The 23,568-nt window shown below is 45.0% G+C and overlaps 3 protein-coding genes across 9 annotated transcripts; 1 reads left to right on the top strand and 2 right to left on the bottom strand.

The window, feature by feature from the left end:
- Positions 1-128: 128 nt before the first annotated feature.
- LOC135367321 (uncharacterized) lies at positions 129-13,817 on the bottom strand. Of its 6 annotated transcripts, XR_010414425.1 has the most exons (8): positions 13,713-13,817; positions 13,078-13,196; positions 10,456-10,778; positions 10,185-10,386; positions 9,575-9,891; positions 2,062-2,103; positions 1,728-1,792; positions 129-279 (listed from the first exon to the last, which is right to left on the bottom strand). XR_010414425.1 is itself a non-coding variant. In XM_064600533.1 (6 exons), exons 2-6 carry the CDS (start codon positions 13,185-13,187, stop codon positions 7,992-7,994), a joined length of 1,062 nt encoding a protein of 353 aa, XP_064456603.1. In that variant the 5' UTR covers positions 13,188-13,196; positions 13,713-13,817; the 3' UTR covers positions 7,522-7,991. The 6 variants fall into 6 exon arrangements, 5 of the variants coding, with proteins under 5 accessions (XP_064456603.1, XP_064456607.1, XP_064456604.1 ...); XM_064600533.1 differs by lacking the exons at positions 129-279; positions 1,728-1,792; positions 2,062-2,103 and adding an exon at positions 7,522-8,101; XM_064600537.1 differs by lacking the exons at positions 129-279; positions 1,728-1,792; positions 2,062-2,103 and adding an exon at positions 7,522-8,101 and having other exon boundaries at positions 9,575-9,828.
- Positions 516-1,187, top strand: LOC135367612 (NADH-ubiquinone oxidoreductase chain 5-like). The gene has a single exon (XM_064600902.1). It carries the CDS (start codon positions 516-518, stop codon positions 1,185-1,187), a length of 672 nt encoding a protein of 223 aa, XP_064456972.1.
- Positions 13,818-14,969: 1,152 nt separating the features above from the next.
- On the bottom strand, positions 14,970-23,557 carry LOC135367316 (UV radiation resistance-associated protein-like). Of its 2 annotated transcripts, XM_064600524.1 has the most exons (15): positions 23,181-23,557; positions 23,009-23,123; positions 22,720-22,754; positions 22,578-22,644; positions 21,777-21,880; positions 20,572-20,661; positions 20,273-20,370; positions 19,925-20,157; positions 19,160-19,332; positions 18,823-18,886; positions 17,894-17,980; positions 16,735-16,900; positions 16,580-16,658; positions 16,047-16,138; positions 14,970-15,983 (listed from the first exon to the last, which is right to left on the bottom strand). In XM_064600524.1, the coding sequence occupies exons 1-15, from the start codon at positions 23,247-23,249 to the stop codon at positions 15,410-15,412; spliced, it is 2,046 nt and encodes a 681-aa protein (XP_064456594.1). In that variant the 5' UTR covers positions 23,250-23,557; the 3' UTR covers positions 14,970-15,409. The 2 variants fall into 2 exon arrangements, with proteins under 2 accessions (XP_064456594.1, XP_064456596.1); XM_064600526.1 differs by lacking the exon at positions 17,894-17,980 and having other exon boundaries at positions 23,181-23,556.
- Between the last annotated feature and the right edge of the window lie 11 nt (positions 23,558-23,568).

Genomic DNA, 23,568 nt, shown 5'->3' with positions numbered 1-23,568 from the left:
CAGCGTGCACACACACCACACATGCTATTTCACCAATTAACGGAAACGGGGGTACAATCAGGATTAATCCCTAACCCACGCCCCATTTCTTTTGTCTGACCCCTCCCCTGAGGCAAGACACCGTCGTGTATCCGGACACGTACTATATTCCGTTCACAACTCTGGTTACATCCGGTGTTGCGTGATGCCTCCCAGCAGCCAGGACCAGGGTCTCCCTTCATGTACACAGCGGAGGAGCTGATGTTACCTGTCGCACAGGGCCTTGAACATGCCCGGAGCCTGCATGTGAAAAGTGGCAGCAATTACTACAATGACCTGCTGGTCAACAACCAATGTTCTCTTTAGCAAACGTAAAAAAACAAACAAAAAACAAAAACAAAGAAGAACAGAAATAGAAGAAAAACCACTGGTTTACAAAGCACCCTGTATTTAGGGGACAATCAAGTGTCTTGCAGTAGTCATTCCATCTACTATGGGAAGGAAACAATTCACTTTCGTGGCTGCCAAACTATGGAATGCCTTGCCTTATCTACGTTCGTATCTATCTGCTTATCTACGTTCGTATCTATCTGCTTATCTACGTTCGTATCTATCTGCTTATCTACGTTCGTATCTATCTGCTTATCTACGTTCGTATCTATCTGCTTATCTACGTTCGTATCTATCTGCTTATCTACGTTCGTATCTATCTGCTTATCTACGTTCGTATCTGCCTGCTTATCTACGTTCGTATCTGCCTGCTTATCTACGTTCGTATCTGCCTGCTTATCTACGTTCGTATCTGCCTGCTTATCTACGTTCGTATCTGCCTGCTTATCTACGTTCGTATCTGCCTGCTTATCTACGTTCGTATCTGCCTGCTTATCTACGTTCGTATCTGCCTGCTTATCTACGTTCGTATCTGCCTGCTTATCTACGTTCGTATCTGCCTGCTTATCTACGTTCGTATCTGCCTGCTTATCTACGTTCGTATCTGCCTGCTTATCTACGTTCGTATCTGCCTGCTTATCTACGTTCGTATCTGCCTGCTTATCTACGTTCGTATCTGCCTGCTTATCTACGTTCGTATCTACCTGCTTATCTACGTTCGTATCTACCTGCTTATCTACGTTCGTATCTACCTGCTTATCTACGTTCGTATCTACCTGCTTATCTACGTTCATTCCATCGCTTTCGGGTCGTCTTAAGGAACCGCCTCATGAATTAGTTCATTTCTACACACATTAGCGTTTTCACCTATTTGTCTTGTTTCCCCCCATGGGCTTTTGCGCTTACGCTGTTCACCTTCATGAGCGCCACATTTTTGCTGATTCTCAGTTTGTGTTTCTTTATATTTATTTTGTTTGTTTGCCTTTATTTTGCCCTCTTGTGCTTTCTCCCTTACCGTGACAGTATATTCCCTTGACCTTCCATATAATGTGCATCCTTATATTTCATGACTTGTTCCGATGTTGTCGCCACGTATGATACTCAGGTTTTTTCCGGGAGGCCCCCCACTGTGTATGGCATAACTAATAGTAAAATTGACTTGAAGGGGTTTGCTACAGGTTCATGGTATACTAAGCAAACATGTAGCCTATACTATTCACAAGGCATGTCCCAAGTGGACATTGTGAAACAACATCACAACATCTCAGAGTACTAACAGCATTCTAGCACAATCTGTGCCTTTACCCTCAAACAGGTGAATCTGAATGAAACATGTGTGGTCAACATAGTTCACTTACATGCTCCGTCTGCCACAAAGACCTTCCATTCCCAGCCAGAGAATTCTGTTCACCATTCAGTGCAACTGAAACAATGAAAAACGATATAGCATATGCTTGGACAGTTTGGGAACAACGAACGACCATGCTAATGAAGAAGCTGCAGTTTATCACAGCCATCCCGTCATGGCTTAAGAGAAGGAAGCCCAAGATTCATTGCTCAAAGTGAGATGTCATAAACAGAACTGCACTGCACACAACAAACCCTGCATTTGCATCTGTGTGATTCCCTCAACCCTTTCTCCCAAGCTCCTTTCCCTTAACATCTGCACAAGATTTCTCATGAATGACTCACCTGAAAGAACATTCCGCGTGCATCTTCTAAGCCTTCTTCAACCTAAGAAATGTGTGACAAAGAGGACGGTATCAATGCTAGAAAACAAACATGTTCATATAAAACCTGTACATGCAAGGGACATTCTTCTATTGACCCCGAGAGGCTGTTGCAAGGACTAAAAATGGCTCCGACACGCGTTAAGAGTTGAGTTTCACGATAGTCCACACTGCTGGACTTGCATGTGGCCCAAATCCTATGCTCGTGCACATTTGAGACTTCTATCTTCCGACACTATCTCTGCTGTAGCAACGTGGCTAAGGCCATGCCTTTTCGGTAGGGTTTGCGATAGTGTGTGACTCATATGCAGTCCCAACCCTTTGGCTTATTGTACCCGCATTTGCTCCGTAAATGTGAGTCACTGTACACCCATTTTTATCCTTTCGGAAGTGCCTCAGATAGATTACGTCGTGGCCCTTGTGATTTTCCACATAGGCACATGAACGGTCGTATTCACGAAATCTCGCTTTCTGAGACTTGTTTTATGCTAAGAGCTGATCTCCGTAAGGTGGTCTGAATAAATCTCCTTCCAGGGTGCTTGTGTGTACGTAACACAGCTTTGCTTCTGTACTACATAGCTACAGCCACCTTCACGTGCAACTTGTGAATAAGTCTCTTAAAAAGCATTCGTCAGTCAGCGTGTCACGTTGCAGCTGAATGCTTTCAGTCTGCACGTCGAGAAAGTTCCGAAAATTGCTACAGGGTTTTGTCTGTCTTCTAGACAAGTTCTTTCAAAACTATTTTCATATCTGCGCTGAATAACGTACTAGGTGGCACTTGCGGTGTTAAAAAAGTAGTGGGACAGTCTAACAGTCATAGAACTGTGCCCATAGTTTTATCACGATTTAATTCAATAACTCCATAAAAATCTTCGCTGTAACTTCTGGCTTGACATCATAAAAAGTAGTGGGACAGTCTAACATTCATAGAACTGTGCCCATAGTTTTATCACCGATTTAATTCAATAACTCCATAAAAAAACTTCGCTGTAATTTCTGGCTTGACATCATAACATGACATCATAAAAAGTAGTGGGACAGTCTAAAATTCATAGAACTGTGCCCATAGTTTTCAGTTTTTATCAGTTTAATTCAATAACTTCATCAAAAATCTTAGCTGCGATTTCTGGCTCGACATCATAACAGCTGGCAAGCCCCATGTGGGGACCAAATGCTAAAGCGCCAGGGAATCCTACGCACCTGCCAAAAATCAACACTTTTTCCTCGCCTCAGATAAGAATGTTAGCTGTTTGCACGCTCACCTGTATGTAATGGACATGACTGAAGCGATATATCTTCCTGCAGATCCGGATAAAAGTCACATACCAGTTGTGGCAGCACATGACATGTCGCACATTTGAGATGCTTAGCAGCGACAAAATTCAGTGCATTATGGGATCACGTCTTGCACCATACAGTCTCAACTTCTTTGTGCCTCCTGTACGTAGCACATAAGAGATGCGTTCCACGTTTACCTCCAGCATAGTGGAGCTGCCCAAAAACACGTCTGAAAACGTCTTCACTACAACTGTCTGCCTAACAGACAAGTATCATCACAGCAATGTTGCCAGAGTTTCACTTCATAATAACTCTATGCTGCAAGAAATAATGTCTTAAATGCTACACCTGCTTAGAGCAGCAGACTCCTGGCTTATGCCACAAACCTAGCAATGTTCTTGGCGTGCTGGGGCACAGATACCTGTTGCAGCAGTGACAGAACCATGCCTGACTGCGTGTAAAGCTGCCTGTTGTCAGATCTAGACAAGCTTGTACGTAAGTTACTTCTAAGATACATTTGTTTTTGATTAGTTTTTTGGGAGACAGGAAGGATGAGAAATGATAAACTGTGTGATTTTTGCCTTGCCACTTACATGTGCACACATAGGGCGAGGAGGAAAGCACCCTCAGTTATTTTTCTCTCCATTTTTTTTGTGTGACAGCAAATTTCAAAAATTGTAACTTGGTATTATCTCAAAAGTAACAAGTTGTGAGCATTTAGTATTCTACTCAAATACTGTTTTTAGTATCTTGCACAAGACAATCTAGACACTGCATTTGCAGGAACTAATGCAATAAGCAACTAATGTGCAAGATCTAAAACTAGCCAAATTACTATTTTACTATCCCATATAGTGCAGGTCAGCTTACACACTTTTATAGTTACGTAAATAGCTGTAAGTCGCCTCACACTGCTGTGGGTTTGATCCCCACCATTGGCATGTGCTGACTTTTGCTCAACTGCCATTCTTGAGGGTTGAGCTGTGCTGTTGGGTTCAGTAATCCACCAAACGCATAAGATTTCTACCATCCACTTATCAGAATGACCTCCTATAATAATATGCCCAATGTTACAGAATCACAAAAATTCTTTTTCCTAAATAGCCAAGGTCAGTGGACCATTTAAGTTCCATTTCGCTCATTAAGTCCCTGTTGTTAAAGACTAGTGTGTTTCCACGAGTTAATTTTCGCACCATTGTCCCATAGACTGCCTTTTATCATGGTGTGCATGTGTGGCAGAATAATAGACACTCCATGAACAAACGTCTCTCATTCCGAGAGATTTGTAACAAGATTGATTACTAGCATGGATTGCCAACTTGCAGAAGTCATCGGGCAAGGTAAAAATACCATGTGTGCAATTTAGTGCAAAACACTTGAGCAGATTAACTTCTTGTGCTGTGAGCGTTACTAGATATATTTCAAGCATGGCACACAACTTCTCTAATATCGTTTATCCCCTGTATTCATTGTGTCTTTCATTACCACCCACTGCACTGTGTACATTTTTGCTTTTAGCTGAGAGTACAAAATGGAAGGTTACCTACGTTCAAGTACCCTAAAAACTGATCCTAAGCGTGCCGGAAAAAACAAGTCGTAGCTGCGATAAAGGGGCCTTTGTGAAAACTACATAGGGATGGTTCACAGGAACCTCAGTAGCTCAAAAATTATTTCAACACACAACGCTGCTACCTTCACACTGTTTATTCACTGCTGAGAGAGTTCGATTAATGTACAGAAAATATGACTGCAACCTGTTCGGCAAAATACTCGAGAGGGCCTTCAACCCTTGCAATGAGGCTGTGAGACTTAGGATTGTTTCAATACAAGCTGCACTACAGTTCCTACTCCAAGCTCCCAGTAGCTCAAACTGTCGCTGCCATACGGCATTTAGGCGACATTACTTACTCATTACATGAAAGACTTACAATTGAAGAGCAGCGGTTGTCTTTTGCCTTTCCTTCATTTCATTGTCCTTGGCTACACAATGGGAACACGCAGCCCACATCTTATGCTGCTTGAGCTTCATAGCAAACTTTTCCCAATTCAGCACTTCATCGTTTTGCCTATATCTCTTCTGCAGCTCAGCTGCATATCCAAAATCAGTATGTTCAGCATACGAAGCACACTTTTTACTTTTAGGGTGGCCAGAAAAATATGCAGAGACTGTTGCCTTTAGAGAAGCCAGCTATTGGCAGCTTCGTAGAATGGCAGTACATTGACTGAATCAGACTGACTCTTATTTGTGCTTCATGTGCACCGAACAGCTCAACCTCCCTTGACCTCAACTAGCAAAATGACATTCATGACAAAACTGACTAGTTTTGTCCCATATTCCAAAGTTTGTATTAACACACTGCCCTTGGACTACTATTATGGACTTGCAGGTGTTTTTAGTTCATCAGCCACAATGTCACTGCAGCAAGTCATGAGCCATTTCAATGTCTTTCTTCCTTGTTGCTATTGTTCTTCAAACTCCATAAACGTGTCGTCGAGCGCGCAGAAACCCACGTGACAGATTCTGCTGCAGGTTTGTAACCTTGCAGTTCCACATTCAGGCTCTGTACTGTATCAAGCACAGCTGCGTTCAATCCAGACCAGGACAAACAGTTCTAGTCAAGTCTGCACGAAACGGTGTGCACTTTTGAAATCTTGGCTCTAGAGACTCCACCTCACATGAGCTGTGACGCAACTCAATCTTCAGAAAGTATCGCACTAAAGTGGGAGCATCACTTCACAACGCTTTATGCAGCATGACTTGCATGTTCTATGTTTACACTGAGTGCAACCTAGAAGCACTCTTGGGATCACTGCAACTATATTTCATGGTTCCCACAGACACTTATCTGATGGTGATTTATCTGAACAGCGATAAATGCAGATACAAGGCAGGGGAGCAATAACTCCCAGCTTAAAACATTTTACTTTTAGGAGTCTGCACAAAATGGTACAACTTACACCCTGCTGTTGCGTGACTAATTGTCACTGAATCAAACAATCAGAGTTTGTCCCTCACATTTAAAAGAACTGTGGGAACCACGTACCAAGGAAAGGTAACGGAATCTTTCTACTTTCCGTTACCGCCTCCATTACTGGTCCACATTTTTGCTTGTTTCAGTTACCACTACTGTTGGCTGTGTTTCCGGTCTCAGTACACCCCTTGTTGCTTCCCTTTCTGTGGAAGCCTTGGGACAGCAACAAAACTTTATACCTCTACATCTATATATTTAGGGATATGTGCACAGAACATCTATCCCAAAATATAGGATGTGGTTTCTTTGGATAGCTCATATCAACGTAGTTTTCATGAACGTTACTCATGCTTGCCACTTGCAAGTCATCAAGAGAGTATAAGAATCGTGCTGCTTTCGTTTACGACATACTATTTACTTAACTCTTTCCTTACCGCACCCATAGAGTATCATTCACCGGTGAACACTACAGAATGAGTTTCGCTTTCCTCGTGGTGGTGATTTACGAAGCTTGCTCTGCTCCGAGGTGGCAGCGTTGAGACCTTATCTCTGCGTGTGGCGTAGCGTTCCGCGGCCGACCTCTTTCGCAGATGCGCGATACTTGCACCCGAGACATATTTGAGTTAGATTTTGTGTATAAGAATGCAAATAACTGATGCCGTTAGATAATCAGATTTTCGTCCTGAATGTGTGAACATGTGTAACTTGCGCTACTGCTAACTAACTGGGAGGAATAGAAAAGCAGTGAAATAGCAAATTATTGTATAAGAGAGAAAAAAAAAAAAAAAAAAAAAAGCTCATTTTGAAGTGATACTGTCAGCTACAAAAACAAAAAAATATGTCAAACCACTCAAAAATGGCCATCTTTGTGGCGGTAAGGAAAGCGTTAAATGCTCCAGCTAAATAGTTAATTTCAGCTTCGCCTTCTCAGCTAATATAAGTTCATAAATCTACGGAAATGGTACGGGCAAAGGAATGTAGTAATTCGGGTCCTTCAGTACCCAAATTATTTTTGTTTCAGTCTCGGGTATTCCGAGTGTGCAATATCAATTGCGGTTAGTACCGGTATAATACCGTTTGTTACCTTTCCCTGCCATGCACTCAAGAGCTTTGCCACCTACATACAGCTCCACAAAGACTGTGGTGCAGAGATTAAATTCACTTTGCACTCATTCTCTTTTTGGTCTTGTCCATTTATTCAACACTTTGTATCTTTGACTTTCCTCTTTGTACAGACAAACAACACAGGAGTGCACATAAATGTTTTTTCCTCACTAACGCAAGTGGCACCCAAATGTTCACGCTAACAGGAATGATTTAACTACTTCACATACAAGAAAAGGTGCCACAGTGTTAAAGAAAAAAAGGTACGAGTGCGCCGCTTTTGCACTTGAATCACGTATAAAAGAAAATGTCACATGAAATGTCAGATGAAGCAAAGAGTGTCCTTAATGACGCGACATTTCGCCTTTTCTCTCTCTCCTCTCACGGGAGCTTGTCGTATGGCTTTCTTGTGATGGGTATGCACTAGGACACGGTCACATGGGAGAGGATGTGATGCGAGACATTGTGATGTTCTGTTTGGAAAGGGTGGACATTTTCCGTCCCCCATTTTTTTTCTTTCTCTTTTTACAGAGGCACTCTAGTAGTGCCCTCCTCCGCCCCCAGCACCATAGCTATCTCGTGATTGGCCGTATGTGGAACCGCCAAAGCTGTCATAGGGTGGGTAGCGATCACCTGATCTGGGACCACCTGCAAGCAATGGATAGACATCGCACATGATGTTAAAGTCTGTGGCAAGCCCTTTCTGCCAGGGGGTCTCGACCAACTCTGGTCGTTCAACATGTTGGGCCTGCCGTTGGCACTTCAATCATGCGTCATGTTGCCACAGCATGTCGTGGTAGTATCAACTACTCAGTACAGCGTGCTGGGTAAGTTGGTGTTGTACCCAAAGATCAAAGCCTATAATATATTAGCCGCGGCTTTTAAGTCGCTAGACAACCACGATCAAATCAAAGTTTGGGCAATGCCAAGTCTGTACGGTAGGCCACGCTGTCATGATGCGGTACAAAATGTTATAATCACAGGACACGGCCAAAATGTCGCAAGTTTGGGTTGGTCTCAGCTAGAGCCATCAATTCTGTGACTGCAGATCGTGTCTGCACTGAAATTCATGCTCGTATTAGCAAATGAAATGCGTCCTTCAATACTGTTCCCATTATTGAACATACAGCTTTCTGAACATGCTCTCTGAAGCATCACTGCCTTTTCCCAGAGCTCTGCATGTCCCTACATTCAGCCCACACTTATGATTAAAAAAGAAAAATTAACCACTTAACTGGAAACTACAGCAACTCATACAAACACTGAGCCAGCCATATTTGCTTCTCAAATGCTCGAGAAATGTACACAAGACGGAAAAGGAGGTTCCAAGAACCTAACTGCTGGGACCCTAGACAGCACAAAAAGTCTCCGTAACGTACCTACGCTATTTGTTAAAAGAATGAGACACTGCCTAGTGAAGGCTGCCCTAAACCTATCAGAAAGTTAGAGGCGCCAAATACAGTCGCTGACCGATAATCCGGACTCAAAAATTTCGGGCTTTTTCAATTTTTTTCAGAGAAAACAGTTTGCATCATAAAATGCCCCGCAGAACCAACGTACATTGCATTGTCCAATAACCAGGACCGTTCCTCGGAGGACTTGCTTGACTATTCGTACTCATAACGATGTGTTCCTGCCCTATATTTCGTACTGCTTTATGAGATGACAGCCTATATATATAGTTATATATATAACAGATGGCGACGAGTATTGGAAATACTGAAATGTCGACCAGATGCTACTGCTAGAGACATGTTTAGTAGATGTGAAGAGACAAATTAATTAGTGCTAGTGACACCTTCGTTTGGCGTTTCAGCAGCGTCAGCATCAACTTGCCTTCGGCACTCGCAACATTGCAAAAGGTAAAAACAACGAAAAGCCGGGGATTTAGATGTCCCCGAGCCCACAAAGGCATTTTTTTTTAAATGTCACATAGAACGTTGAGAGTGAAGGCGGTTGAAATCTAGCGGAATTACGCTGTTTACTAAAAATTCAGGCTGTCAGGTAATTCCGATCAATTTTGTGGAAAAATCGGTCAGCGACTGTACTGCACTGGATCAACTCTACCAGGAGCAGCGGCGAAGAGTGATGTTGAGGAAAGTCAACAGAGGTGTCACTTACCTCCGCCAAAGCCAGTCTCCGCGGGAGGCCTGCCGCCATAACCTCTGTCACCGTAGCTGCTCGCGTAACCGGCCCCCGCTCCGTTGCCAACTGCCTGGTACCCGCCGCTGCTGCGGAAGTCCGAGGCGGGATTGCCGGGCTTGCCGTAGCCCCCGTCGTAGCCTCCGACAGCCTGTGTGTCTCCATAGCCACCGGTGGCTCCCTGCTGGTACCCATTCCCTGGCATTTCGTTGCCGCTGTAAGGGTCGTAAGAGCTGCGTGCAGCAGCGGGAGCAGACGCGCCATAGCTGTTATCGTAGCCGCCCGACCAGTCCTCACTGCCGGCACACAGCATAGCAAAGGGTTAAGCTCCTCCCACCACATGTCACCCCACCCCCCTAATGCTTGCAGCATGTGACAGCTGCTTATTTAGTAATACTTACATTTAAGGTACAAGGTAAAAAATTTCACATTACGTGCACAAAATGAGCAATACAACAAAGAGCACAATGTGTGTCACTCCAGAAAGGGAAACAAATAGCACGTAACTTCAACAAATCACAAAGGTAGGAAAGAAAAAGAAAAAAAAAAAAAAAAAAAGAAAGCAACAAGGACATTGCAAATGACCCACCTCTGGAAGGAGTCAGACTGGAAACCAGCACTGGGTCCAGACTCCCAGCGCCCCCGCTTGGCGGGCGGTCCACCGCCCATGGGGCTACCCCTGGGGCCGCCCCTCATGCCGTCTCCTCCACCGCGCATGGGCATTCCGCCACGCATCGGGGGTCCTCCGCGAGTCGGGGGTCCACTGCCATCCCTGGGAGGTCCAGAGTAACCTACAAGACGACCCCATAAAGGTGTGACTCGGCAAGACCACCAGACGTGTCCAGAGCACGAAAACCTACCGCCACGTCCTCTGGACGAGAAGTCACCAGGAGGCCCTCCCCTGCCTCTAGGGGGGCCACGACCCCTGGGTGGGAACCCACGGCCCCTCGAAAAGTCTCCGTTGCCTCCCCCTCGTCCGCCGCGGAAGTCGCCTCGCCCGCGGCCTCCCGAGAAGTCACCGCGACCCCTGAAGTCTCCTCGACCTCTGAAGTCCCCGCGGCCTCGTCCGCCCATGAAGTCACCGCCCCCACCGCGGCCCCCCATGAAGTCGCCACCACCGCCCCTGGGGGGTCCATTACCCCTGGGGCTGGGTCCTCCTCTTGGTGGGCCGCCTCTGAACATCCTGCATATTGACATCAAACATGCTCAGAACAGAACTGGACGAAGTCACAGTGGTGATTGTTAGACGTGCGGGCATCCAGGTGCCTGCGCTGTCCACCCGATACAAAGGGGTAGCCAACAGTATCATCATCAACAGCCCAGGGGAAGGCTGCATTAGCTATCGACAAAGAACACTGTGGCAGTTCGTAGTGCCCGGGACTATGCGTGTAGTGATGCAGGTATGTGATCACATACACCGTTGTTATTTCATTATGACGCTGACATCATCCATGATCACATCAAGAGGGAGTTGAACCATCGAAAGACTCCCTCTGGCTACACCGAAGATATTCCCTGCTGCTCAAGAAAACTACTTGCTGACAACTAGCGTACGGGCTTGCTGGGTCAACAATATTCTGACGCAGAAAGCTAAAACACAGTGCGAAGGAAAACAATTTGTGCAGCTGCCTTCAATACTTCAACGCCATTGTGTTTTATGTTGCCCACTATCTTATCTGTTACTGTGCTAATCAAATATGTTTTGCCAGTTTGTTGTGCATCTAGCCTGGGAGTTTTCAATACGCGTCCAAATGTAACAACTGTCTCAGATGTCCCCGAGCACACAGTGGCAACCCTTACTAGAATAACTACACTGATGAACACGTACAAGAATGGTACTACCAAGGGACCGTTGTACCCACAGCCGCTGAAAGTGCGCTGCTAAGCAACTGTCTCAGCTGACCCAACACTGAAGCCTTTGAGATGGCAAAATAGATCACTGCAGTCCCAGCCACATCAGTCTTGTGTGTCACATTCATGCCTTTGGAGCAGTGCCACAACTGTTCTTCGCAACACTACCACAAGCGCTTTGTCTAAAGGGTCTGCACATGTCACATGTTCTAAAAAAACCCTCAGATCGGGCACTATCATGCTCAGTGACTTTGACATTTATGAGAACAGACATCATCTGAGCTGTACGCTCCACCAGCACCAAGCTATTGCTGAGCATGGCATGGCCTTTAGAGGTCATTGCACGGTATAATATGTCGGAACCACACTCGACCGAGAGCTTAAGGATTTCAGCAGTGTCACACTTCTGCCACGTGGCCATTTTAATCATAATTGAAACCGATCAGCACTGATAGCCGCATGTAATATGGTTTATTCGCATGACCTCATCCGTAGGAGACAGCCACTGTCGCTAGCAGGCAGATGTGCTGCTATCGGCCGCCATATTGGAGGTCCCATCCAAGTTGTCACCCATATCGCACTCACTGTATATTTGGAGTTTCGAAGTTATCGTGCTGCGTGATTTGTAACATATCTAAGTAATTTCCGTGTTTTCGACTTTATAGTCATCCAAAAAGCATACGGCAGCGAATGAATGCAGGAACATAACTTTGAGGGACATACGGTGTGGCGGAGGGGTAACGTCAGTGAATAAACTGTATAGGCACTGTGCACTAGAGTTTTTCTTTCGGTGCTAGTGTCCCTTGAGGGTAAACGCATGGTACCAGCCAGCAGCGTGCAGCTGCGTTCTGTCAGTTTCGCCATTCGAAACTGCCTGCGTGGTGAGTAAAATAAGCTAATTCTTCCTTCCCGAATATGTGAGAAGACTGTTAAGATTGGCTTATTTAAAACATTAAAACAAGACCTTCGTACAGCGCTTATACCTGATGAAGTGAAGTCGACCGGGGTTGCGGAGTTCGAATGAATGATTGGAATCATTCCAGATTTATCAGTGCCCAGAATGGAAATGCAAAAGCTGTTCTAGAAATGAAATTAGGCATTTCTTCGCAGGAATAGAATTGGAATGGTTTGAGTGCCCCAATGGTAGGTCTTTGTTTGAACCCACTGGTTTCTGCCCTTTCATCACACCACTCCCACAGAAGTGTTCTCACAGGTCAATAGGGCCAAAACAGGCAAACAAAATTCGGAAGACCACTGCCACATGCAACCGTATGCACCAAAACCTGATACACGAAGGCGTGGATACGCCATCGGTACCAGGCCGTTACGCATGGAATCGCCACGGGTGTCGCTGACGATCAAACAACCACAGGTCATTATGACTAGTGCACGGTGCCTATAGTAACTGAAAACGGCTATGTGGAAGCAGCCAATCACCATTCAGTTGAATCATTTCAACCGAAGTGCCTACGTGGCAATAGCATTACGCTCTCCGAGATTTTCAGAGGTCGTCAATTGAAATATTTTGAGGGGGTGACCTGGGTGTCAGAAGCAAAAATCGTTTCAGCCTATGTCAGTAACACCGCAAGTTTCGAGATATGCCCATAAAACGGTGGTGAGGCCAAGCTTACCCTGGTGGGCCACCACGTCCTCGCATTGGTCCGCCGCGTCCTCGTGGTCCACCACGCATCATGCCACCTCTGAAGCCTCCACCGCGGCCTCTCGATGCATCGCCGTCCATGTTGTTTGTCTGCTGTCAAGAAGAAGGAATGAGCAGCTGCTTCACAAAACTGAGTCTGCTTTGTCTTTTTAAGATAAAAAGAACATCAATCGCAGGTGTCTCAAGCCAAGGACGACACCACAAGGAAAACCTAGGCGATACAAAACGAGTAGAGAAGCGCTCTATGGCTAATATGGCGCCATTGAAAGAAAGAAAAAGAAAAACACTGGCAAGGTTGGAGTTTCTGCACCTTAACGACACACCGATCAATTTTTATACAGCAACAATTCGCTAGAGAAAGCCGATATTGAATCATGCACCCTTTCGACAGCTTACAACCTCGAAGCGCGGAAACACGACAAAGCATGCAACCGACGTTAGGCCTAACCTGAAACGCCGCACTTCGCCCTTTCGTCAATCCCTTCGCGAATGTTAGGTTAAAAGTAACTCAGAAGGAGTCACGAATTCTGTTATAAACACGTGGCAACAGAAGTTGACACCCCGGCAGCTTTTAAACACTCTTGAAAAGTACGCAAAACACCTCACCTTTGTCCTGATTCAATAGTTCCAATGACCAGCATTAACTGCGGGATCGACGGCCGCATCGGGCGGGCATCGGCAGCATCGGCTTATTAAAAATTTACTAGTACTCGTTAACATTACACAAAAATCTTATTTACAACTAAAAGTTCGTTCTTTTAATTTATGTGGGATTTATAACATACTTATGTACGAAACTAAGTAAATAATGTTACATAAAAGCAATCACTGCGGACCATGCTAGGATGAGGATGCCCGATGCCGGTCATGCCGGTTGATCCATTCCTTGCTGCCGCCCTGCGCAGCCCGACAATAGATAGACTAGAGCAGTTTGTGGTTGTAATAGTGCCAGCATGATGGCATGTTTGCCTGGCATACGGGATTCTCCAAACAAAAATTTTAAAGTTGCGTTAGCAACGTGCATAATACAACCACGGCTTCACATTTTAATGAGGTTCCAATATAGCTGGCTCTGGCTGCAAACACAAAAGTGACCACTCAAATAGCAGCAATTTCCCATAAATCGACCGGTGGGGTACTAACAAGTAGGGAGAGGGATGTATTTCTGGTTACATGTTGTATGGGGGATATCAGAAGGAAATTCTCAATGCTCAATGGTTTGAGAAACACATAGAGCACAGTATCGTAGATTGCAGAGGCTGAATCCACAACTATCACAGACACATCATTTAAGCCTTACCAACACCCTAGCAATGATCTCGAGGTGATCTGGCGGCAGGAATCCAATCTGCGTTTATCTAGGGAGTGTCCAGATGTCCTGTCTGCCCCCCGTCCCCCCACCGACTTTTGTCCATTGTGAGTCAGTCCAACTTAAGTAGTGTTGAACATAAGAGAGGAGACAAGCGAGCTGCGATACAACAGAAACATCTTGAGTCTGAGGAGCATACACCCGCCATGCTCCTAAGTTTCCGTTGGAATAAGTAGCGTAAGCAGCACGCTATCCAAGGTTGGACTATCACGTTTGTCTGTCTACTTGTCACTGTCACATGAGAACTATATCATAACATGGTGAAGCAGCATGATGAAATCTACCTAATCTTTGAAAACCCCCGCTACCGATGACCATATATATGCATGGATTGGCTAAATGAAAGTTGCCATTAACCAAGTATCATTAATAAAAAAAGCACACCTCTTGTAGAGTGGTATGTTTATGTTGCTTCATAAGGTAGTCTCATAACAGCTGAAATCTGGCCAACTAAAATATATGCTTGTGGATAAAATATAAACAGGCAAGCTATGTGTAAATGGAGTGACTTTTTTTTTCCGCATATCACAACTTAGCTTTTCGTACAAGTTCCCGAAAACAACAGCAACACCTTGTGGCACGTAAAAAAAAAACATGTAGAAAAGATACATTAGTTTGGTACCTAGAAGAATCTCGCGACGTAGAGAGTACACAGGTGCACGCGGGTCTCCGAGCAACCGAGGTTAACGTTTGTGCTCGCTCTTTGCCATTATACCATTGGAACAAGCTGCCACGTGCCGGCACCTGTCTCTTCATACATTTCACAAAGAAACAGACAAACTTATATAGCATATACAAACTGGTCTGTGGGCTGTGACCAACAGGCCTGACTGACTAGTATGCGTACGAAAGTGGACCGAGGAGGGCATCTTTGCAGAATGCGAGGCTGTAACTTTTTTTTACATTATCACTGCGGACAGATCACGGCTTCCTGTCAGGTCCTCGTGCTGCTCGTGCAACTGTAAGTCCTGAAAGACCTCCTGTCGTTCGCCAACACTTCCGTCCGAGCCGTCAACTCCGCGTCGAACAGGATGTCGACTCCAATCTCGATGCTTTCGTCTCCGGTACCCTGAGCGCCGCCGTTGTCTTCGACGGGGTAAACGACGGGCTGCATGACGACGGGCAGGTTGATCGTTTGCGAACGGCACTTCTTCTCCAGCGCTCGCAGGTTCGGTTCGCTCGAGTGTTGGCTTCCCTGGTGGCGTAAAAGCTGCGGAGCGGGCAGCAGCTGATGCGTTGAACTCTCTTGCGTTTCGTGCAAGTGATTCAAGCCCTTATCGAGCGAGCTGCTCAGAAGGAATGTGGGCATCGTTCCGTTCGCCTCGTGCCGCGTCTGCTGCAGGAGGGATGCAAGGAGAGGATGCTGATCGGTGCCCGACATGCTCGATTCCACGGAGAGTTGAAGCTGCGTTGAAGATGCGTCATCCGACGATCGGTTGTCGGGCGTCACCATGTGGTTCTGCAGCAGTGGTGAGGGGTTGTGAGAGCTCACTGGTTGGCTGCTGGAGCTGCATTGTAAAATGATATGAGATGTTGCGTTTCGAGGGTTTTGAGGCATGAGGGTTACTCACATGTCATCGTCGCTGTAACTTGTGACAAGAGTGTAGAGGTTGTAAAGCGTGAGCCGCATGTCTGGAGTCCTCATGTCACAGTGCCATCTCAACTGGAAAGAATGAAAAATATTAGTCTACATAAATAATAAGGAAACACTAATGCTACGGATAAGTAGTAGACATAAACCTAGAATGGTATCTAAGCCTCAAGCACCGCGGATGAGCTGAGTTCGGCGGCACCTTGACAGTTAAATGCTGTGCATGGGTTCAGCAAGCCCACAGTATTTTTGGTATTCCACCATCTCATGTTTATCTCCATCTCAATCATATTCCCCATTACACACCCTTACTCCCATCCTTTCCACATAACAAGCACAATCACCCGTATCTCATATGGGTCACCCATATCCCATATGGGTCCACGTTACCCCATCACCACCATCTCCCCTTATCCCTATTTACTTACGAAGAAGGAACCGCATCATACCCCAAATCGAGTCAAATGAAACTTTACAAATATCTCGTTGGTATCCCACGACTGATGAGGTTACCTGGGTTATATCTTTGTTCAAAAGAAAAACTGCATAGTGGAAAAACTTCTTCTGCTTGCTCCTCGGGTAAAGGGCCAGCCTGAAAAGCAGGAAGTTTCCACGCGTCAGTAGAAGCTGCCACGCCCGGAATTGAGCCGAGCGCAGGGGTCACTCACGTTCGGTCTGCGTCTGGTATCGCGTCGGACAGATTGTCCCGTACGGAGGAGTAGGTCCCGAAGTAGAGCAGAGGATAATGTAAGGGCACATCAAGGAACAAGGAAATCATCAAGACAACCTTGGTGACGTAACCCAGGGATACAGAAAGCATCATGTCATTCTGTCCTGCAAATGAGAAATAGAGAGGAGACAAACGTGATCACAACACACGATTTGACGTCCAGGAGACGGCTTCATGACTTGGGCGACAAAAAAGAAGGGGGGGGGGGTCGATCTAATTTACCTTCTTAGGGGAAGTCAGTGGAATATTAAGCATTAAGTTAAAAGTTGGGCTGGTTCGTCATTAAAATTAGTAAAAATCATAGAACCCCCACTGCTGGGTAACAAGACCAAATAAATAGGGCCTGACTTTTTAGGGTTAAACCCGTATCCACCCGATATTTACCCTCCGAACGAAATCTGTAAAATTCGGGTTTAACCCGAATCTACCCGAAAACATCCGGGTCGCGTGGCACACTCATAAGCTTGCATTAAAACAAAGTTTGATAACATTGCTAAACCATAACATTAGTTCCATGTTAAGACAAATTTTATTAAACAAAAAAAAAATCACCCGAATTCCTGACGACAGAATATGCCGTAACGGGATTTAACCCGAATTTTCAAATGAAAAATATCACCCGATATTTACCCCCCGAATTTGGCCAAAAATAAAACCCGAAAAAGTCAGGCCCTACAAATGAATTGCGCTACTGCAGGACCATTCAGACACTTCCCAATTTGGACCTGCCTCAAACATAACCTGCGATGTACAGCTATGCAGAGGCACTTTTCAAATCTCTCTTTATAGGAGTTCATTCACCAGATGTGACCCAAAAGAATCCTGCAGTGTAAAAATGCATATTCATTGATTGATTGAATGGGAGAAGGCTGGGAAGGAAGTGAGAGAAAATCAGGAAAGTCTAGAGAGTAGAACCTTCCGTGCGGGCAACTGGAACAACGTTAGTGACATTACTTGACGTTCTGCTTTACTGCTGTTACCGCTCTGGCCAAAATATAATAGGAACCATAAAGCAACGCTTCCCTTTCCTTCTGATACTGGACAACGCTACAAGTGCCCCGAGAAAAACGAGCTTTCTCCAACCAAATGCCACTTACCATTATTTTGGGCGTACTTCGTATGTGGAATACATGAAAAAAAGCTGCTGAGAGCCGATTGGAACGTTTCTCCTCGGGGCACGAAATCTATGAAGAGTTGCCACGGGTTAGCTACCTTAACGTTAAACTACCCTAATTCATAATTACCAGTGACCAGCTACACTAACTACCTCTTAACGCAGCTACGCTCATTCTACTGCCGATACAGATCGGTGGTAGTGGGTAAGTTCTTCTACAAAGGAACGAAATTACATTTACAGCTAGCAAATAGTAATCGTGTTGGAGTTACCTTTTCTAAATGTAACGAATTACAGCTACAAACCAAAGTGACTTTGTTACCTTACAGTTAACTCCGGGTAAATGTAACTCTCAAGTACGTTGCTTTCTACCATTTGCACTGTCCAACCACAATTATATCAAATGCTTGTTACACTTAAGCAGTAGTTGTTTTTCAAAGACATCGAAACTAAAGGGCGATTCAACAGGGGTGCTGGAGCCTACGCACTATTACGTTAAAAAGAACGACAAAGTGTAGATGTGTGGAAAAATATGGCACTACTTCAGCAACTCAATCATAGTTACACTTAGTTTCTTTGGCAAAACGTGGCAACTTGTTACAGTTACAAGTTAGACTACAAGAAGAGCAACTCATTATGCAATAAGTTGCCAAAAAAAAAAGAAACTAGCCACAGTTAGACGTTACTCATAACATAGCAACTACCCAAGACCGATGGAGACATATGCTATGCTAACTGTATCCTGCTGACCTTCTTCAAAGACTATACGTACTTCTCTTGGGCTTCACGCTTACTCTACTCAGAGAAGAACAGAAAGGTGACTGACGTTACAATTACCAACGTAGCAATCGTTTATTCCAGTTGCCCATATCCCAGCAGAGCAGACCAGTACGGTTCACATCAGTGCCATACCTACAAAATCTTCACTGTGAGGTAGAAGAACTGAGCAGATGCTGTACCCCTTTTTGTCTGGACACTGCAACAAACAAACCGTGGCTTTCAGCACAGCAAGCAGTTAGTAGGGGTTTGACTTCTTTTGGAGGTGGTGGGGGACGTGAGCACGGTCATGCGCACCTTTATGTTGCATTTCAAGGGCTAGTCACATTGCCTCTATTGCTCAAAGACCCTGTGCCGATTTTCAGCACTCAGTTTAGCTATTTGCTCAGATATGTGGCTCAGAAAATCGTGACTACTAAACTACGTCAACAGGTACAAAAGAAAAATAACTATTATTTACAGCGTCACTCACAGGAACGATGGGAAATATAAAGAGCAGATCTGTGATGAGCTCCCGCCGTCTTTTCTTCAGGAGGCCGCGGGTGGTGAGCAATTGCTTGCGTGATGCGATGTAGTGCTCCCTTTGCGTTACGAGGGAGTCCCTTTGGTGTAGGAGGTCTTCAGCCTTCTTCCGCAGTTCTTCTTCTGCGGTACATCACCATTGACGTAAGTATTGCAGTGAGATATCTGTGCTTTACTACGAGACTGCATGAAGACGGAATCAGGAAGTACTTCCGCAAAGTGAAAACTCTGAACCATCGAATACGAACTTGCCAAAGTGAAAATTCGGCCACAAATATAGGTGCTGGAAGGTGCTAAGTACTTTGCGTTCAGCAGAGCTGCTCATATTCATCTGATATCCGAGAAGTTCTTTCATCTGAAAAAACTGTTCTTTCACCCGATTTTACACCGTTTTACTGCCCTCGAAATAAAAATCCCATTTTTGCCCCCAAATTTCCAAAAAAACATAAAACACGAAAACACAAGGGCCTATGTATTTTATGCATATTATAGGAAGTAATGGGAGACATATATGTTCGGGAGAACATGTGGAAACTGAACCAGTATTTAGGAAAGTAATTAAGTAATTTCGCTACCGGCGTACTGCCTACACATCTAGACTCTATGCTACACGTGGTCGAAGGCACGATAATTTAAAGAATTACACGTATTAGCTTAATGATGTGGCGCATAATTCACAACCCTGTACAGTGAATCGGGCGGGGCGACGACCTACGTTTCTGATGGAGCCCATCCTGTTCCCGGTCTAAGAATGCCCTCTCTTTGTTGCGCAGCGCAGCGGATTCGTCTCTTTTTTCTTCCAACATCTGTACGGTGAGCTGCAGCTGCTCCCGCTCGGCTTGAACTTTCTGCAACCTCACCCTCTCCCTCAGGCGCTGCTCTATGGCCCTCCTCACTCTCTGCACAGATGCCTGCGTCTGCTTGATAGCTCGTTCCGTTGTTAATAGTCTGGAAAAAAAAAAAGAGAGAGAGAGAGAGAGAAAGGAACGGAGAAATGAGAACTTCTTGATGTGTAACCCTAACAGAGTGTGTCGACACCCAGTGAGCGCTTTCAGTTCCATACCTCCTGAGACTGTTAACAGTGCAGGAACTCCTCACTACCGTTGGATCCGAATAGAGCACTTCGTGTAGCGTGTTCCCTTGAGTATCACCTTTCGCACCCTGCAAAGTTACAAAAAAGTGTGTCCAAATGTTGTCAGTGCCCAGAGAATGCTCTGGATGGGGGCCCAGACATATTTAAATCGCCTTTCGGCATTATCTTCACATCAAGTCTGACGTTGCCAAGACTCTACTGGGGAATTGGCAATTGGTGCTCTTCATTTAGTATTCGGAGAAGAAAACAGTAAGTGAAGGACACTTAACCTGAAGCATGCAGTCAGGAGCCCCATAGACACCTTCTGGCATGGCAAAGAGTAAGGAGTTTGGAAGGAATTTCCGTCCATCCTTTGGAACCTAGAACATGCGCAGGAACACAGTGTTAATGTCCTCACCTATCCAACAGCAGGAGAGAAAGGACTATGTTTGTGACCGGGGTTCCGGAGTGAACCGAAAACCTGAACCGGGGGAAAAAAGAACATCCCCATCTGCACCTGCAGGCAGGGAAGGGTAACAGTATCATTTTTGTTTCCGTTACCGCTTCCGTTACTGGCCCATATTTCTTTCTGTTACCACTACTATTGTTGTTTTCGTTTCCTTTACAGTTTTCGGTACCGCTCCACACACCCTTGTTGTTTTCCTTCTTATTTTTTTTTAGTAAGCTTCGAGACTGTGACAAAACTTAATACCTCTACGTATATATTCTGAAATCTATTTTGAAGACTTTAGGGATATGTGCACACAACAGATGTTTTTTTTTTTCAAAAATATACATACGCGGTTTCTTTGAACAGCTAATATGAATGTGGTTTTCATAAATGTTACTCACGCTTGCAAGTCACTGTAGGAACTATGCTTGTTCTATTTACTATAGTATACTGTTTACTTATATCCTCCAATTTCGTAGTTTATTTTAGTTTTCGTTCCTAAGTTAATTTTACTTACTCATCTAATCAGTCAACAATACAACAATTTGAGTTTGCTTTATTCAGCTTTATTTCATAAATTTCTCTAAGTGATACGGTAAATGATTGTAATAATTTGGGTCCTGCAGTACCCGAATTATCACCGTAAAATATTTTCGTTTCCATTTCAAGTATTCCGAGTGTGCGATATCTGTTTCTGTTACCATTACCTGCTATATTTTTGAAGAAAAAAAAAACGTTTCCGTTTCTGTTACCTTTCCCTGACCGCAGGATAGGTCACGGGCTTACGAGAATCAAAAGGAATGGCCAAGTCTCTCGACCCCTAAACCTTAAATGTAAGAGCTAGAGGGCCAAATTTGATACAGGCTTGTAATTTGCAAACTACGATATATAGAAAAATATTTGCTTTGCCTTCAGTACCGTGACGCGTGCAGTACCATCTGTGCACAACATAATGTACCACATTCACCAAAATGTTACGACCCCTTGAATACCGAGAAACCCTGTGATACAACATTTCACCAAAAACAGAGGGAACAGACACACCTGTTCTCCTAAATACCGCAGTCCGCCCAGGTGGACAGCCCACTCGATGATGCACGTCGCGGAGAAGACGCTGTCTTTCAACATCCAGACGCGCACGATGAAAACTGTCGAGTAACAGCCGTTAAGGAGCGTCAGTGCGGGCGAGAGAGGCCTGCAAACTGGACATCAGCCAGTTGCCGCATATTCACAAAAGCGACATTCCCCGCGGAAGACTCGAAAACGTGATAGCTTCACGTCCAGTGTCACACTGATAACCGTAGGGAATATCCCGCGACACAGCAGCAAGCTATTCCGTAGCAGACGACAGGAAAGACGCTGACGGTGTCGTCTGCTAAGTACGCAGTACTCCACCCCCGACATTCTGCACCGTATGAATGCTCAACACAACCTGCGACGGAACTTCGCCTCTGTGGGAAGTGTTTTCGCTTTTTCTTCCACCGGAATATTCCGTGAGCATGTAGCTCGTTTGAATACACAGATAAAGTCCCAAGATAATGGTGGGCATGTGTTCACCAGAAGAACCACGTCCAGCTCGAGGCCTTTATTTGCACCGAGATTTGCATGCACGTCACACCATGACGTCCACCACAGGTAGCAGACAAACTTCCAGGGGGAAATGAGACTTCGCGGCAGCTCGCTATGTATGGTGATTCTTAATGGATTATGCAGGGTCTCGAGCAACGTTAAATATCACTTCCGTGCCCCTCTAAGGGCCCCGACGAAGCATAGCGGACTCTCAGATATGATTCTGGTTAATTTCTAAAAAAAGAAGAGGTGTCGTGGAACACCAAAAAAAGATACAAGAGGATGATGCGTGATTCGCAGAATGTTGAAACCTCGACGATCCCAACTGCTGCCATGTCGGATTCTAGGTTTGGAGATAAAAATTTAGCTTTATCGGTACGCTGTTCAAATAAATAAAAAATGCAATTTAAAAACTTACCAAATTTCCTTCACTTATCTCACTTGTGTAAATTGCTGAAAGATAACGCAATGCAGTTCAGACAACTATGCGAGATATTCGTGATGTCAATAGTCAGAATCTGTGTACTGACAAACTGATAGATAGGCACGTACAGATAGAAAAATCCCCGCGAAACATAAGAGCTTTTGCACGGCACAGTTGAACACGTAAGGAGTATTACTGTAAGAATATCCAGTAAATACTACGTGACATGTGTTCCTTCGTATTCTACAGTTTGCTTCCAGTGAAAGATTCAGAGATTCCTCACGTTCAGACTCCTTATCCAGATGAATAGTGTAAAATAAACGGAAGTTGTCTTTGCCTGTGAAGTCGACCAGTACGATATTCCTGGCAAATATCGCTGTGAGGTGCCGTAGGCGTTTCTGAGGGAAGAGAAACTACTGAATGAAAGGATACTGATGTGCACGACGCGAGCATACCTGTTGAGTTAACAGTGGGATATGTCTTCTCCTGATACGTGGATCATACGTGTAGTCCGATACCTCCATTACTCACAAGAAGTACGACATTTACAGCACATTTTCAATATGTTTCGCTCACGACACCAATGTTACATCATGAGGCGATCCGTGATGTGTAATGTTTCAGCACTTTCACTGAGGCACAAACCGCAGCGACTCTTCGAACTCGCAGGTTGCTGAAAACATCCCTACACTCTGTGCTTCCTCAACTCATAATTCTCATTGAAACTTTGTAATTCGAGCGGGAGTCTTTGGGATGCCACACTTTGTGAAAGGTAAACACCACACACACACCTCCCATGAAGTCTCAAACTACAACCGGAAAACGACAGCCGGAAGTGGACAT

The sequence above is a fragment of the Ornithodoros turicata genome, chromosome 8 (genome assembly GCF_037126465.1).
Source record: "Ornithodoros turicata isolate Travis chromosome 8, ASM3712646v1, whole genome shotgun sequence".
In the NCBI taxonomy this organism is placed as follows: domain Eukaryota; kingdom Metazoa; phylum Arthropoda; class Arachnida; order Ixodida; family Argasidae; genus Ornithodoros; species Ornithodoros turicata.
Note: the sequence above shows the minus strand (reverse complement) of the source record. Positions and strands in the feature narration are given on the sequence as shown.

Excerpts from the sequence above, each read along its gene's own strand:
- LOC135367612 (XM_064600902.1), top strand. The coding sequence starts at position 516 with ATGCCTTGCCTTATCTACGTTCGTATCTATCTGCTTATCTACGTTCGT.
- LOC135367321 (XM_064600533.1), bottom strand. The coding sequence starts at position 13,187 with ATGGACGGCGATGCATCGAGAGGCCGCGGTGGAGGCTTCAGAGGTGGC. Across the intron at positions 10,387-10,455 it reads CTCGTCCAGAGGACGTGGCG|GTTACTCTGGACCTCCCAGG; the intron begins GTAGGTTTTCGT and ends GTCGTCTTGTAG. Across the intron at positions 9,892-10,184 it reads CAGTCTGACTCCTTCCAGAG|TGAGGACTGGTCGGGCGGCT; the intron begins GTGGGTCATTTG and ends GTGTGCCGGCAG.
- LOC135367316 (XM_064600524.1), bottom strand. The coding sequence starts at position 23,249 with ATGGAGGTATCGGACTACACGTATGATCCACGTATCAGGAGAAGACAT. Across the intron at positions 18,887-19,159 it reads TTATATTTCCCATCGTTCCT|TGTCCAGACAAAAAGGGGTA; the intron begins GTGAGTGACGCT and ends TGTTTGTTGCAG. Across the intron at positions 16,901-17,893 it reads GAAGTACGCCCAAAATAATG|GACAGAATGACATGATGCTT; the intron begins GTAAGTGGCATT and ends TCTCATTTGCAG.